A 17897-nucleotide genomic window follows, 5' to 3' on the forward strand; every position below is an offset into this window, starting at 1 on the left:
CACTAGGATGATTCCTGGAATGCAGGGACTAACATAAGAGGAGCATTTATCGGCTCTTGGATTGTATTCTTTAGAGTATAGAAGAATGAGAGGGGATCTCATAGAAACATTTTGAATGTTGAAAGGGTTGGAAAGAGTAGATGTGGAAAGGCTGTTTCCCTTGGTGGGTGATTCCAGGACAAGAGGTCACAGTCTTAGAATTAGAGAGTACCCATTTAAAACAGAGATGAGGAGAAATTTTTTTAGCCAGAGGGTCGTGGATTTATGGAATTTGTTGCCACATGCAGTTGTGAAGGCCCAGTCATTGAGGGTGTTTAAGGAGGAGATTGATAGGTATCTAATTAGTCAGGGTATCAAGGGATATGGGGAAAAAGCCAGAAACTGGAACTAGATGGGAGAATAGTTTAGCTCATGGTGGAGTGGCGGAGCAGACTCGATGGGCCGAATGGCCTACTTCTGCTCCTTTGATTGTGATCTTGTCTAGTCCGGTGGTACACATAGCCCTGTCATTCATTCCTCCTGATTGGATGAGGACTAACCAATCAGGTTTCTGCTGCCCTGCCTTGTTTACAATTGAATTCTAGTTCTTACTTTGAGTGAGACCTTTGTTTTCGTTAAAATTATTTTTTCTAATTTTATTTTAATGGCTTTCTTCACCAGGCGGTCCAAAAGGCCATTGGTGGGGCACAGTAGTTTTTTGTTGAAGTCAATCCTATGTCCATTGTGTATGCAGTGTTCCGCTACGGCCGACTTCTCCAGGTAACTGTAACAGAAACACCTCCTGTGCTCCTTGATGTGGGTGTCCTTTGTCAGGACTCATGAAGGGTCTCAGCCTGAAACGTCGACTGTACTTCTTCCTATAGATGCTGCCTGGCCTGCTCTGTTCCACCAGCATTTTGTGTGTGTTGGGGTAGCAAAAACCTGATTGGATGAGGACTAACCGATCAGGACTGACGGACGACATGGGTATATATACCAAAAGACTAGACATGCCCGGGCATCATCCCTGATGAAGATGGCAGAGTTTGTCATCAAAATGTCAGCTCAAATCCATACCTGCACCCAGCTGGAAGAGTTTATTTGTCATATATTCTGGAAAAGCACTAGACCATTTTTTAGGTCATTCAATATTCAATAAATTTCAATGAGATCTCACCTCATTCTTCCAAACTCCATCAAGTACAAGTGGAGAGCCATGATACGCACCTCATACGCTAACCCTTCCTGAGATAATTCACATGAACCTCCTCTGAACCCTCTCCAATGCCAGCAAAACCTTTCTTAGATAAGGGGCCCAAAACTACTCGCAATACTCCTAGTGTGGTCTGACCCATACCTTAGAAAGCCTCAGCAGGTACAACAGCAGCATTTAAGAGGCACTTAAACATTTGGTCAGGCAAGGATATGGGCATTTGTAAGCATGGGATTAGTTTAAACTGGCCTCATGGTGGCACTGACATGGTGGCCAAAGGATCTATTTAATGTGCTGCACTGATCTCTGGGCTTCTGATAAATGAACATACCAAATGCTGCTCTGTATTTCATGCCTCAAACCACTCCTCAATGTTGTGTTCCTGCATCTTTAAACACACGGAGTAACGAACAATTCAGAACATCTGGTACATAATGTGGTAAATGTGTGGTTATCCATTTTAGTAATCAATGCAAAAGAGTGATAATTAAATGGAAGACTAAGTAACTTTGATGTGTAATGGCACTTGGATGTATTTGCATACATGTCACTGAAGGCCAAAATGTACGTATTGGAAGTGATTAGCAGTCTTTACTGGAGAGGATTTGAATATAACATTGAAGAATTCTTCTTGCAACTGTGCAGGACTTGAGGAGATTGTCTGGTGTATTGTGTGCAGTTTATTTCCCAAGAAAGAATAAACCTACAGGATAGTAAAGATTCACTATCCAGCGACCACTGCCTTAAGATAAGAAACTGAACAGACTGAGACTGTGTTCTCTAGAGCTTTGAACTTAGAAGGCAACACTTTTTGATGGGTGTAGGGAGGATGTTCGCCCCAGCTGAGGATTCTAGAACCAGGGGCAAAGTTTGAGACAGAACAAAAGATTAACTTTATTTGTCACATGTACTTCAAAACATACAGTGAAACTACAACGATTGCGCTGGGCATCCCACAAGTGTTACCACACTTCCAGTGCTAACATAGTATGCTAATCCAAACCACGTCTTTGGAACGTGGGTGGAAACTGGAGCATCTGAAGGAAACCTATGTGGTTACTGGGAGAATTTCCTTACAGACAGTGGCAGGAGTTAAACCCCAATCGATGATCGCTGATGCTATGAAGTGATTTCTCAAGCCAAGCCACTAAATGACCATGCGCCCAATGGTGTTCAGGATGAAAATCAAGGGAACTTCCATCACTCAAAGGGTGGTGAATCTTTGACATTCGTGACCAGAGAGAACTGTGGAGGCTCAGGCACCAACTCCGTTGGCAAATGATAGACATATTTCCACCAGACAGTGAAAGATTCGAGAGATATGGGAACAGTGTTGGAAAATGTTGCTGAGGCCAAAAGCAGCCAAAATCAGTGTGGTTTCTGAAAGAAGGACCAAATTACCTACTTCTGCTGTTGCTTACCCTCTTTGGCTATAAAGCATGCCGTAAGTTCACCACTGACAGTCATGGCTGGTATTCACCTAGTTTAAACTAATTGGGTATATTTATTAAGTAACTTGATGAGTTGGGCTGGACCAGTCAGGGCAAAGGTTGCAAGTTTCTTTCTCCAAGGGAAATGGTTTGAGTTTTGCAATGATTCAGTAGTCATATAGTTACTTTTCATGAATTGTGCAACACTGCCATCAGACTCCTGAACCAATCAATCTTCCTAGTGGTGCTGTCACATTCATGTACTTATTAGTCTGCCTTAGTTACTTCTACATTATCACTCTAGTATTCTCCTTGCCCTGTAACCTTTGCACCATTCTGCTCTTTGATACTCACCATCATAATTATTATTACTATTTACATTATTTACCCTGAGTGAAAAGGAATTCCAATGCACACTGACATTTATGATGATAAACTAATTAACTAACTACACAGAAAATGTTGGAAGTCAATGGGTGATACAGCATCTATGGATGGAATGAAGAGTTGATATTTCAGGTTGAGATTCTTATTCTGGTCATATCTTGACAGAAAATATCGACTGTCCTTTTCCCTCCACACATGCTACCTGACCTACTTAGCTCTTCCAGCTTTTTTGTGTGTTGCTCCAGGAGAAACTTCTTCACACAGAGAGTGGTGAATCTGTGGAATTCTCTGCCACAGGAAACAGTTGAGGCCAGTTCATTGGCTATATTTAAGAGGAAGTTAGATATGGCCCTTGCGGCTAAAGGGATCAAGGGGTATGGAGAGAAAGCAGGTACAGGGTTCTGAGTTGGATGATCAGCCATGATCATACTGAATGGCGGTGCAGGCTCGAAGGGCCGAATGGCCTACTCCTGCACCTATTTTCTATGTTTCTATGTTTCTATTTTAGCATCTGTAGTCTCTTGTCTCTAACTAACTTATTTCCTGACTATGTTAAGGTTTAGTTAAAATTTGCCAATGCTTATCCCAAAATTTGAGCACACATATATATACTCGAACTTGATGGTTACTCACCTCCGACAGGTCTCCGTTTTTCACATGGATTTTAGCCATACTGCCCAGCCAAGTCTTCCTTAGCTCAGGTGTGCTGGCGTAGGACTTAGCTAAGCTATACTGAAGGTCCACCAGCATCTCAGGGTCTTTCTCATGCTCCTTCATCTGGGCAGTGGCCATCAGGACTGTCCGAATTCTCTTGGTTAGATCTTTGACCTCACTTGGAAAAGCAGTTGTCTGAAAAAAGGAAGAAACTAGGTTCTGAAATGCTTTTATAAAATGTATGGACTAATTACCAAGATAACCACAATTTCACCTTAATAATCCTACTTGATAAACCCCACATTACAATAATGTAATACCTTTAGCTGGCATTCCACAATAAATTCAAAAGGACACATTTTGACATTGAACCATCTGAGAAGCCAGGACATATATCTAATTAAAATAACCAAAGGCCACATTTTAATCAATGGATTGGAAGAGCTGAGAAATAACAAAGATTGGGAGGAAATTTCCATCTTGAAAAAAATACAGGGCTTGCAATGCTACAAGTCTGGAGCAGTTTGCAGAGGTAAACTGGGGGATGGCTAATAGAAGCTTCTGAGAATGAAGAAGCTTATTGAGAAAACCCGAGTTAGGGGAAATATGAGAAGAGTCCAAGACATGGTTAGCAAAACTTTGGACAATCTACAGTGTATGATGGGTGGAATGAGGCATGGCAGTAATGTACTAGTGTTTTGGGGGAATGAGAAAGGACAGAGTGAGAGGCAGATTTGAGATGGTTTAGAGGACGCCATCACATGATTTTCCATTGCCATTGCTCAGATCATGGCAGTATCCATGGATTGGAGAGGTACTCATTAGCAAAGGTTCAATCAATTCATTCTACCCTAGCAATAAATACCAGCAGAATGTGCTTTCTAACAAAGACTGGAGAACGGAAGATTGAATGGATTGAAGGAGATGAACTACAGAGACATTGAAATTTGGCATTTACTACCACTGCTCAGGTTAGCTTGGGCATTTTATTGAAGCCCTGTATTTATATAATGAAGCTGCTCACATTGTACTTTTGGTTACAGAGATTCCACAATTATAAATTATCATTCTGTACATATTCCAAAGAGTTACTCCTTTTACTAACATCTGCATTAAAATTCAATCCAAATACAGCTTGCCAAAGCTCTGCACAATCTCACCAAAACTTCCTTACTTTTCATTCCAATTCATTGTAAAAAAAAAAGGAACATCTCACTTGTGTTCACAGCTGTGTGGTATACCTGAAGGCTGACATTTCACACCTCATGATCCTGATTCATACATTTCCCAATTTCCCACTGTTGAAAGAACATTTTGCTTTTATGCTCTTCCCACTGTAATGCGTAATCTCATTCTCTGAGGTTGGCCTTCATCCGCTGGCCTCTCACCTACTTCTTTAATCCAGGTCCCCCTGTTGACTCTGAATCCTCCCCAGCACAGCTCACCACCTTGTTCTGCATCACGATAAACCCTTACATTGTCCTTCTACCAAAAACGAATACAAACAATGAATAGCAATGGTAATGATTCTTGAGACAGCTCACCTACAGCCTGAAAAAAAACAATTTACTCCTAGTCCCACTCTCTTTTAATCAATTCTGTATACATGCTGAAATGTATTAAAATATATTCTATTCATGGTGCTCCCACAACTGATTATCTCACTTTAAGGGCTCTTTATCTTGTTATTTATTGCTATTTACATTTGCATTTGCACTGTACATTGTTCATTGATCCCGTTTACAGCTACTGTTCTATCGACTTGCTAAATATGCCCGCAGGAAAACGAATCCCAGGGATGAACGTGGCGACATGCATGTACTCTGATGATAAATTTTACTTTGAACTTTGGAAATGTTAGCCCCTAGACCGAGCAACCCTTAATTAATCTCACATTCTTTTAATCTACTGCCTTAATGGATGTTTTTGGAAAATCCAGTTAAATAAGGGTGGCCAAATTATACTAATGCAGATAAGCATCTGTGCCAAAGTAAGAGACCAGCATAGAATAGTCACGGGCAAGATGGACAATCAATGAAGTATGAACAATATCTAACTAATGGGACAGATGGTGATTAATTCCCTTCTACTATTTGTTGGTGTGGTGGGTCTATTAAACGAAGAGCTGTACTTCCACTTTAAGTGGGATAACAGTGCTTAGGAAATACTCGTCTCTACATCATGTGACTTGCAGTTATAGAGTCATATGGCAGGTCATTCAGCTCACCACAAACATAGCCACATGAGCACACCTGTCTGTATCTGCGTTAGGAAATGCATCCATACCTTCAGAGCCTTATCACTGTTGGCAAAGTTGTTGATAATAGAAAGTGAGTCTTGGAACCTGGAACCTCCAGTAAAAACAACATCGGCTATTAATCGGCTCACTGCGATAATGATCTAAAATGGAAACAAAGGCTATGTTTGTTAATCCTTCCCACTGCTGAGACATTTTGGAATGAGTACAAATCTGTAAACTTATCAATGAGTGGATCATTTAATAGAAGTTTGGAATCCAGTCTTGAAGAATGCAGTTAAGGCTGAAACAGTGGCATGAAAAGAAAGACTTACAGCAAAGGAGGTTTCAGTTAAAAATAGAAAATATTGGTATTACTCAAGTCAGGCAGCAATTGTGGCAAGACAAACAGATTTTGGTTTCATCGTAAATGAAACAAAGCACTATTACGGTGTAAAGAAAGGGTTGTGGTGGGGGTAAGGGAGGAGAAAAAGAGGAAGTAGATCTGTCATTTGGTAGACCAGATCTGTGTCACATCCAAAAGGTTTGAATGCAGTGGCTGTGCTGTTGTCTAGAGCTTGCTGTCCTTTAAAGTCATAGTGAGAGTGGGATGGAGAATGAAGCAACGGTGAGTCACGTGGACTCAACTGAGACACATGGCAAAGTAGTCACCCAGGTTGGGTTTATCTTCACTGTGTTGGACAGGAACACTGAACGAACTTTGCATCAATTGCTGCTTCTTCCACCTGGAGCAACTGGGCCCCTTGAAACCATTGATAATGGAGGTAATAAAGGGGCAAGTTTAGCCTTTCCTAAGATTGTATTAAAATATACCACAGGGAGGGTAGTGGATGTCAAAAACAGCCAACAGTTCCTTTGGAACATTGAAGGAAAAATGCTTGATAGTGGTATATGACTCCAAAGGGTCAGAAAGTGTGGATGCTGGTGGGGAGCAGTCCAGGAGACTGTGCTATGGTCCTGAAAGAGGGGGAAAGAGTAGATAACTTAAGAAGCTAAAACGATGACATGATCATCTTACGATTTCACCCAATACTGTCTCAAAAAAGCAAAATGTATCAAAGAACCCCATCACGCGGGCAATGCCATTTTCTGTTACCATCAGGCAAGAAGTACAGAACCCTTAAGTCCCACATAACCAGGTTCAAGTACAGCCATTTCCCTTAACCATTTGATTCTTGAACCAATGTGTGCAACCCTAATTATTACTTCAGTAAAGCAACACTATTACCACTTTGTACTTCAATGGACTTTTATTTTTTTTTGGCTCTGTGTGCTTTTCTTGTGAAACTAGTACTTAATTTATGTTTATCTTGTGAAAGTTGCTTTTCTGATACTATGTGCCTTGATGCTGTCACAAGTAATTTTCTTATTGCACCTATGCATACATGTACTTATGCGTATAACAATAAACTCAACGTTGACTTTGAGCTAGCAGTGCTTTGTTCTTTTTCATTTTTATGGGTGACTTGGATGGGAAAGTGGAAGGGTGAGTTAGTAAGCTTGTACATGCCACAAAGTTTGATGGTACTTGGATAGTGTACAAGGTTGTTATGGGTTACAACAGGACAGTGACAAGATGCAGAGCTGGGCTGAGAAGTGGCAGATGGAGTTCTATCCAAATAAGTATGAAGGGATACACTTTAAATGATTGAACCTGAATGCAGAATACAAGGTGAATGGGAGGATTTTAACAGTGTGGAGTAACTTTGGCTCCAAGTTCACAGGTCCCTCAAAACTGCCAAGCAAATTGATAGGTTGGTCAAGAAGGTGTTGGTGTGTTAGCCTTCACTAGTCGGGGGATTGAGTTCATGAGCTGTGAGGTAATGTTTCAGCTTTATAAAACTCTGCTTAGACCACAATTGAAGAATTGTGTTCATTCCTAGTCACCTCATTATAGGAAGGATGTGGAAGCTTTAGAAAGAGCACAAAGGAAATTTACCAGTATGATGCTTGGATTAGAGAACATTTCTTAAGAGAAAAGGTTGAGCAAGCTAAGGTTTTTCCTCTTTGGAATAAAAGAAGAGGTGACTTGATAGAAGTACATAAGAGACATAAATAATGTGGTTAGCTAGCACTTTTCCCCCCAGGATGGTAACAGCTAATGTAAGAGGACATTTTAAAGCTCTTAAACCCATGGAGTTACTTTCAGGGACACTTCATCTCATGTTCTTAATATTTTTATTACTTTTTTTCTCTTGTATTTGCAGTTATTTTTCTTTTGCACATTGGTTGATTGTCAGCCCTGTTGGTTGCTGCCTTTCACTGATTTTATTGTTTTTCTTGGATTTACAGTAAATGTACACAGAAAACAAATCTCAGGGCTGTATATGGTGACATATACGCACTTTGATAATAAATTTACTTCGAACTTCTAAAGTGATTGGAGGAAGGTATGGGGGATGTTAGAGGTAGGATTTTTGCACAGAGAATGGTAAATATATGAAAGATACCATCAGTGATTGTGGGGCCAGATACAACATGAACATTCAAGAGTTTCTTAGATGAATATCTGGATGAAAGAAAAGTGGAAGACTATGTGAGAGGAAAGGTGAGATCAATTTTGAAGTAGGTTAAAAGATCAACAGCAATGAGAGGTGGCTGAGTGCAGAGAAAGTAATTGGATTCCACAGTCTCTTGGGTCTCCATTTTACAATTCTCCTCTTGACTCTCTTTACTATTGTCCTCATATTCTCAATCCTGAGTTCTCTACTGGTTATATAATGTACACCAGCAACAGTTTCCCACTTCCCTATGGAACATGCAAAGGTTTTCCTGTTTTGTGGATCGTTGTGTGAGGGCAGGTACACTTCTTCTGACAGCAGGCAGGTGGGGATGATTTGGATCTCTGCAATAGATGTGAATGATGAATACTGTTGGGACAAATCACAAGCAATATGATGGACGCACGCGGCAGTACTCCACATTAACTGCAGGCACTCTGTCCAAGACTGGACACTGGAGGTGGGGCAGCCAGGTTAAAGTTCATCATCGTGGGACTGACCTGCAGGTGAGTTCTCAGGAAGGTCTTCCTCTTGGTGTAATCAAAGTTGTTCCTCATCAATAGGTAGAGGAGAGCAGAGGCTTCACTACGAGTCGAGTTCAGCTTTGAGGTGCAGCCCTTTAAGATTTCATAGCAAAATGTGGCACAGATGTTGTCCCGTCCTTTAAAAAACATTGATGGGAACTGGAATACATAGAACAGAGAAAAGTATAGTGTAGGAGCTGAACCTTCAGCTGATTGAATCTATGCTGACCATTGACACCAGTTCCATAATAAATCCCCTTTCATTCCTCTCACTACTACTCCCAGATTCTAGCACTCATCGACACATGGGACAACTTACAGTGGCCAATTCACCTCCTGACTGCACTTTGGGACATGTGAGGAAACGGGCACACCTAGGGGAAAGCTTGTGGTCTGCAGCAGAACATTCAAACCCCACACACTAGAGGTCACGATCAAGCTTCCTTTATTTTGCTGAAGAACCAGAATAGGTGCTGAGCTCCCAGATTATTGGATGAAAGGAAGGCCAAGGGTCTCCCTCACAAAGATACTGTGAGAGTGGATACAGATAGAGTAATTCCACTTGTGGGGAAGAGTTTAAATAGAATCCAAATTCATGAGGAAATCACCAAGAAATCCCTTGGGGAATTCAGAAGAAGGGTTTTTAGTCAAAGCAAATGTGGAACTCACTTCCACTGATTGCGCTAAACTGTTTCAATGCATATAACAGGAAGCTGGAGGGTACAGAGGGTTACACTGAGAGGGTTCGATGAGGAAGAACAGGGGACTGGAGTGGAGTATAAATGCAGGCAGAAGCCGATGAGCCCACTATATCCTGAAATAATCCAGTGTCATTGTGGAGATATTGCAGGGCAGAGAGAACACAAGGAACGACATAAGCTGACTCCATACATAGCTTCAAACTTTATGTGAAACATTCCCATTGAACACAAAACCAGACATCATCAGCGACCTCTGGTACTTAAAGTCAATAGCTAGGAGCTCTGACCTGATCACCAAAAGGCAGTCGTGGTTGCCCTCATGCTTTGTAACTAGTTTCAGCCTGAATCATCCTGGTCACTTCTTAGTTTCAGATCTCATGGTTTGGATTCTTTGCCAAAGGAAATGATCTCAGAGTGCAAAATCCCTCCAGCATTTCAACGCTTAAATCAAATCACTCACTTCTCGTCTGCTGAGTCACATGTAAGCGTGTCAAAGAAATCAACTTCCATCGGAACAACTGGATCACCATATCACCATGCCATGAAAACTATTAGCACAGAAAGTCACAGAATACAGAAACAGGCCCTTCTGCCCATCCTGTCCAAGCTGACTTGTCTGCTCATCTATGCTAATCCTAACTGCCAATATCCTTCCATGCCTTATCCCTAGTGATTGTATTTAATTTTATCACATCCTCTGGTGGCATATTCCAGAATCAATCCTCTCCAACATCGAGTACATATACAACGAGAGACCATAAGATATAGGATCAGAAATAGGCCATTTAACCCATTGAGTTGCTCTGCTATTTTAGCATAGCTAATCCATAAGACCATAAGATATAGGACCTTGCGCTGGGGCTAAACGGCATTGAGGCGCGTCCCCTGGGTGGTGGATGGGGGATCCCTCGTGTGGGGGGTGCACCGGATAATATGGAAGAAGGTGCCGCGAACCAACATAGCCTAGGAGAAGGAACTCCGATTCCAAACTCGGGTAGATAGGACTCGTTAGCCTTGGATGGCAGCCTATCTAGGAGAAGGTAAACTCTGATTTCAAACCCGGGCAGGTGGAGCTCATTAGCATGGAAATGCCATCGCCTAGGGGTAGGTGACCCTGACAGAAAACCCCTGGTCCTCCAGGTTGGGGGTTGTGCAATGGGCTAACAGCCCGTTCACGTAAAACAAGCAATTGTTACAGAAACTGTCAACAGATTGTCAACCACTAACCCAGATCTCGGGAAAAGCAGGGCCCCATTCAGGAGGCTGATGACGCGCTGCAACCAAACCCGTCAGGAAGTTGCAGGGCTGACAACCCTCCTTCACCCGAGGAAAACCATAATGGAGGCTCCAAAGCTGCTCTCACAGAAGAAATCTATCCTAATCGGAACATGGAATGTGAGATCACTTTGGGAGACAGGTAGGTGCGCACAGGCAGTGAAGGAAATGGACCGATACCACCTCACACTCCTGGGCATGTGTGAAGCAAGGTGGAATACTTTTGGTGAGACCAAACTGCAGATGGGAGAAACTCTGCTCTATTCCGGCAAAGAAAAAGAGGAAGACTCGCATGAGGCTGGTGTGGCCCTGATGTTGTCCAAAGAAGCAGCCAGAAGTTTGATAGAATGGGAACCAGTGTCCGACCATATCATCACAGCCAGTTTCGAGTCCAGATTCCAGAAGGTATCCATTATCCTGTGCTACGCCCCAACTAACAACGCAGAGGAAGAAGGAAAAGATCTCTTCTACACCCAGCTTCAAGCAGTAGTTGGAAAGGTACCTAAGCAAGATAAGTTGATCATCATGGGAGATCTGAATGCCAAAGTAGGCAGCGATAACACTGGCAGGGAGAGAGAGATGGGCCAGAATGGTTTGGGGAATATAAATGAAAATGGAGAACTCCTTACCGACTTCTGTGCCTTCAACAAACTGACCATTGGAGGTACCCTCTTTCCCCACAACGCTGCCACAAGATAACCTGGGTCTCACCTGACCATCAAACAGAGAACCAGATTGATCACGTCATAGTCCGCCAGCGCTGGAGAAGTTCATTGCAAGATGTGAGAGCCAAAAGAGAAGCAGATATTGGATCTGACCACCATTTGGTTGTTGCAAAGCTGAAGATCAAGCTGTCAGCCAAGAAGAAGCAACAGAACACGCGAATAAAGTTTGATGTTAGAAAACTACAGATGGAAGAGAACAAGAAAGATTTCCACATCGCCTTGCAAAACCACTTTGGGGCTCTTCAAATAGAGGAACAAGATGAGAGAACAGCGGAACACGCCTGGATTACCTTCAAGCAGGCCACTGTAGGAGCCTGTGAAGAAGTACTGGAAAGACCACCAGTCAACAGTAAACCTTGGATCAGGGATGAGACATGGCAGAAGGTGGAGGAGAGGAAAAATCTCAAACAGGAGTTGAATAAGGCCAGAACCCGGCAACAGAAACAAATCGCCGCCAACAGGTACAGCGTGATGGCCAAGGAGGTGAAGAAACAGCTCAGAAAGGACAAGAGGTCATACTTCAATGAAATAGCAGAGCAAGCAGAAACAGCGGCCATAAAAGGGACCACAAGGCACTCTACATGACAACTAAACTTTTGAGAGGGAAGAAAAGCAATTTCAACAGACCTGTTAGAGGCAAGACAGGTCATCTGCTCACTTCGGTTGAAGAGCAGCTGGCAAGATGGAAGAAACACTTCCAGGAAGTATTGAATAGACCACCACCACAGAACCCACCTGACCTGGAGCCTAGAGACCCACTCAACATCAATATAGGTGAAATCACCAAGCAAGAAATTCAAAAAGCCCTGAAAAGCCTGAAGAACGGCAAGGCTGCTGGAGAAGACAACATTCCTGCAGAAGCATTGAAAGAGGGTGGAGAGGTTATGGTGGACCATTTGCATATACTGCTGAATTTGATATGGAGAACAGGAGAGATCCCATCAGATTGGAAGAAGGGTCTCCTTGTGAAGCTGCCAAAATCTGGAGATCTTTCACTGTGTGGCAAGTGGAGGGGGATCACCTTGTTGTCCATTCCTAGCAAAGTTCTCACCAGGGTCATCTTGGAGCGGATGAAAGACGCCATTGAACAGAGACTTGGAGATGAGCAGGCAGGGTTCAGGAAAGAGAGATCATGCATTGACCAGATAGCTACACTTAGAGTCATTGTGGAGCAGACAACAGAATGGCAAACTCCACTATATATGTGTTTTATTGATTTTGAGAAGGCATTTGACAGCCTGGACAGAAAGTCAATGTGAAGCATCTTATGACACTATGGTGTACCGGAAGAGATGGTGAATATCATCAAGCAGCTTTATGATGGCTTCTCTTGCAGGGTCATCCACGATGGGAGACTGTCTGAAGAGTTCCTGGTCACTACTGGAGTCAAACAGGGATGCCTGCTGTCGCCTCTACTTTTTCTTGTGGTACTCGACTGGGCTACAAGAACAGCCTATGCTGGCTCAGAGAGAGGCATCCAGTGGACGTTAACAGGGAAATTGGAAGACCTGGCATTTGCAGATGATCTCGCTCTTCTCTCACATCGGCTTCAAGATATGCAGAAGGAAGTAGATTCCTTGGGAGAGACCTCACAGCGAGTAGGCCTTAAGATCAGTCAGGAGAAGACCAAAGTTCTACACATTAATAACAAAAAAGAGGAGCCATTATAGATTGAAGGACAAATAGTTGAAGATGTAGACAAATTCACCTACCTCGGAAGCAAAATCAGTAGGTACAGATGAGGACATCAGAGCAAGGATCGGAAAAGCCCAACATGCCTTCACAACGCTGCGACCTGTTTGGAGATCCACTGCCCTCTCTGGCAAAACTAAGCTCTGTATATTCAGCTCCAATGTGAAAGCCATCCTGCTATATGGATCCGAAACATGGAGAATCACTAACACCAGCTGCAACAAGATCCAGACCTTTCTCAACAAATGCCTCCGGCAGATCCTCCGCCTCAAGTTGTACGACAGTGTGTCGAACCTAGACCTATGGAAGAGAGCAAACCAAGAGCCCATTGTATTCCAGATAAGGAGGAGGAAGTGGAGATGGGTCGGCCACACCTTGAGGAAGAGCCAGTCAAATGTCACTCGATAATCACTCGAATGGAATTCACAAGGGAAGAGAAGAAGAGGTCGCCCAAAGCAAACCTGGAGGCGTAGGCTTTTGGATGAACTGAAAGCCGCCGGCCAAACTTGGGAGACTGCAAAAACATCTGTTAGAGATCGCAGAAAGTGGAGGACTTTTGTTGAGGCCCTATGCTCCATAAGGAGCGAAAAGGATTAAAGAAGATAAGATATAGGAGCCGAAGTAGGCCATTCAGCCCATTGAGATAGTTCCACCATTCAGTCATGGCTGATCCAATTCTTCCAGTCATCCCTACTCCCCTGCCTTCTCTCCATACCCTTTGATGCCCTGGCTAATCAAGAACCTATCTATCTCTGCCTTAAATGCACCCAATAACTTGGCCTCCATAGCAGCTCGTGGCAACAAATTCCAGATTTACCACCCTTTGACTAAAGTAATTTCTCCGCATCTCTGTTCTAAATGGACATCCTTCAATCATGAAGTCATCCCCTCTTGTCCTGGACTCCCCTATCATGGGAAATAACTTTGTCATATCTAATCTGTTCAGGCCTTTTAACATTCAGAGTGTTTCTATGAGACCCTCCTGTAATTCTCCTGAACTCCAGGGAATACAGCCCAAGAGCTGCCAGATGTTCCTCATACAGTAACCCTTTCATTCCTGGAATCATTTTCGTGAATCTTCTCTGAACCCTCTTCAATGTCAGTATATCCTTTCTAAAATAAGGAGCCGAAAACTGCACACAATACTCCAAGTGTGGTCTCACGAGTGCCTTATAGAGCCTCAACATCACATCCCTGCTTTTATATTCTATACCTCTAGAAATTAATGCCAACATTGCATTCACCTTCTTCACCACCGACTCAACCTGGAGGTAAATCTTTAGGATATCCTGCACAAGGACTCCCAAGTCCCTTTGCATCTCTGTGTTTTGAATTCTCTCCATCTAAATAATAGCCTGCCCATTTATTTCTTCCACCAAAGTGCATGACCATACACTTTCCAACATTGTATTTCATTTGCTACTTCTTTGCTCGTTCCCCTAAACTACCTAAGTCTCTCAGCAGGCTCTCTATTTCCTCAACATTACCCATTCCTCCACCTATCTTTGTATCATCAGCAAATTTAGCCACGAATCCATTAATTTCATATTTCAAATCATTGACATACATCATAAAAAGCAATGGTCCCAACACCGATTCCTGTGGAACTCCACTGGTAACCAGCAGCCAGCCAGAATAGGATCCCTTTATTCCCACTCTCTGCTTTCTGTTGATCAACCAATGCTCCACCCACGCTAGTAACTTCCCTGTAATTCCATGGGCTCTTATCTTGCTAAGCAGACTCATGTGTGGCACCTTGTCAAAGGCCTTCTAAAAATCCAAGTACACCACATCCACTGCATCTCCTTTGCCTACTCTACTTGTAATTTCAGGCAGGACTTTCGTTTCAGGAAACCATGCTGGCTTTGGCATATCTTGTCATGTGCCTCAAGGTACTCTGTAATCTCATCACTAACTATCGATTCCCACAACTTTCCAACCACTGATGTCAGGCTAACACGTCTATAGTTTCCTTTCTGCTGCCTCCCAACCTTCTTAAATAGTGGTGTAACATTTGCAATTTTCCAGTCATCCGATACAATGCCAGAATCTATCGATTCTTGAAAGATCATTATTAATGCCTCTGCAGTTTCTCTAGCTACTTCGTTCAGAACCTGATGCTGCATTCCATCAGGTCCAGGAGATTTATCCACCCTCAGAGCATTAAGCTTCCTGAGCACCTTCTCAGTCATAATTTTCACTGCACATACTTCACTTCCCTGACACTCTTAATGTCTGGTATACTGCAGATGTCTTTCAGTGTGAAGACTGATGCAAAATACACATTCAGTTCCTCTGCCATCTCTGCATCTCTCATTACAATATCTCCAGTGTCATTTTCTATTGGTCCTATATCTACCCTCAACTCTCTTTTACCCTTTATGTATTTAAAAAAAACTTCTAGTATCTTCTTTGACAATAGTCGCCAGCTTCCTCTCATAATCCATCTTTTCCTTCCTAATGACCTTTTGTGTTTCCTTCCATAAGTTTTTAAAAGCTTCCCAATCCTCTATCTTGCCATTAGCTTTGGATTCATTGTATGCCCTCTCTTTTGTTTTTACTTTGGCTCTGACCTCACTTGTCAGCCATGGTAGTGTCCTTCTTCCATTTGAAAATTTCTTCTTATTTGGAATACATCTATCTTGCACTTCTCTCATTTTTTGCAGAAACTCCAGCCATTTCTGCTCTGCTCTCTTCCTGCTAGTGTCCCTTTCCAGTCAACTTTGGTCAGTTTCCCTCTCATGCCATTGTAATTTCCTTTATTCCACTGAAACACCGACACATTGGATTTTATGTTTTCCCTCACAAATTTCAATGTGAACTCGATCATATTGTGATCACTGTTCCCTAAGGGTTCCTTAACCTTAAGCTCTCTTATCACCTCTGGATAATTGCACAGCACCCAATCCAGCACAGCTGATCTCCTAGTGGGCTCAATAACAAGCTGTTCTAAAAAGCCATCTCTTAGACATTCTACAAATTCTCTCTCGAGGTCCAATACTGACCTGGTTTTCCCAATCCACTTTCATGTTAAAGTCCCTAACAATTATCATGACATTGCTCTTCTGACATGCTATTTCTATCTCCTGCTGTAATTTGTAATCCACATCCCGGCTGCTGTTTGGAGGCCTGTATACAACTGCTATTAGGGTCCTTTTACCCTTGCCATTTCTTAACTCAATCCATAGAGACTCTACAATTTCCAATCCTATGCCATCCCTTTCTAATGGTTTATTACTATTTCTTATACACAGGGCCACACCACCCCCTCTGCCTACTAACCTATCCTTCTGATACACCGTATATCCTTGGACATTCAGCTCCCAGTGGCAGCTATCCTTTAGCCAAATTTCAGAGATGGCTACGTCATACTTGCCAATCTGTAGCTGAATTTCTATTTTCCTTCTTAGCTCCAATCTCCTGCCTTCTCCCTGTCTCCCTTCATATCCTAACCAATCAAGAATATATCAACCTCTGCCTCAAATTTATCTGAAGAATTGGTCTCCACAGCTGCCTGTGGCAACCAATTCCACAGATTCGTCACTCTCTGGCTAAGTAAATTCCTCCTCATCTCCATTCTTAAAGGACAACTGTCTAAAACTGAAGCTGTGCCCTCTGCTGCTGGACTCTCCCACTATAAGAAGCATGCTCTCCACATCCACTCTATTGAGGTCTTTCAACATTTGATGGATTTCAATTAGGTTATCTCTCATTCTTCGGAATTCTAGTGAATACAGGCACAGAGCCAGCAAGCCCTCTTCATATGACAAGTCATTCAATGCTGGAATCATTTTCCTGAACCTCCTTTGAACCCTCCCCAGCGTCAGCACTCTTTGCTTCCTGCCAACCGGTCACTGCTTTATCCATGCTCGGATCTTTCCTGTAATTCCACGGACTCTAAACTTGTTAAGCAGTTTTTCATACACTTCTGACCCCTGACACTCTCAAACTTCCAGAATACTGCTAGTGTCTTCCACAGTGAAGAAATGCAAAATACTTATTCAGTTCACCTGCTATTTCTTTATACCCCATTACTACCTTTCCAGCATCGTTTTCCAGCAGTCTGTTATCCACTTTCACCTCTCTTTTACACTTCATGTATCTGAAGAATTTTTTGGTATCCTCTTTAATATCGGCTAGCTTACTTTGGTATTCCATCTTTTCCTTCTTAATGGCTTTTTTAGTTGCCTGCTGTTGGTTTTTAGAAGCTTCCCAATCCTCCAACTTCCCACTAATTTTCACTCTATTACATGCCCACCCTTTGGCATTGACTTCTCTTGTTAACCATGATTGCCTCATCCTTCCTTTAGAATACTTCTTCCTTTTTACAAAGTATATATCCCTTGCCTTCCAAATTACTTCCAGAAAGCTGCCACAAGAAAGCAGCATCCATCATCAAGGGCCCCCACCATACAGGCCACACTCTCTTCTTGCCATTAACACCAGATTGGAGGTACAGGAGCCTTGGGTCCCACAGCACCAGATTTTGCAACAGTTATTACTAACAGGCTCATGAACCAGTGATGATAACTTGGCTCAACTCAACTCTGAACTGATTC

The 17897-nt window shown here is 42.7% G+C and overlaps 1 protein-coding gene across 2 annotated transcripts in view; it reads right to left on the reverse strand.

The window, feature by feature from the left end:
* LOC140734500 (dedicator of cytokinesis protein 11-like) overlaps nucleotides 1–17897 on the reverse strand; it is a 290063-nt gene that overhangs the window by 84339 nt on the left and 187827 nt on the right. For both annotated transcript variants that reach the window (XM_073058546.1, XM_073058547.1), the window contains exons 41-43: nucleotides 8922–9104; nucleotides 5950–6063; nucleotides 3643–3858 (exon numbers count right to left, since the gene is read on the reverse strand). In XM_073058546.1, the coding sequence (XP_072914647.1) occupies nucleotides 3643–3858; nucleotides 5950–6063; nucleotides 8922–9104 (513 nt within the window). The remainder of the gene's footprint in view (nucleotides 1–3642; nucleotides 3859–5949; nucleotides 6064–8921; nucleotides 9105–17897) is intronic.

This window comes from Hemitrygon akajei, chromosome 10 (assembly GCF_048418815.1).
Source record: "Hemitrygon akajei chromosome 10, sHemAka1.3, whole genome shotgun sequence".
NCBI classification, from domain to species: Eukaryota; Metazoa; Chordata; class Chondrichthyes; order Myliobatiformes; family Dasyatidae; genus Hemitrygon; species Hemitrygon akajei.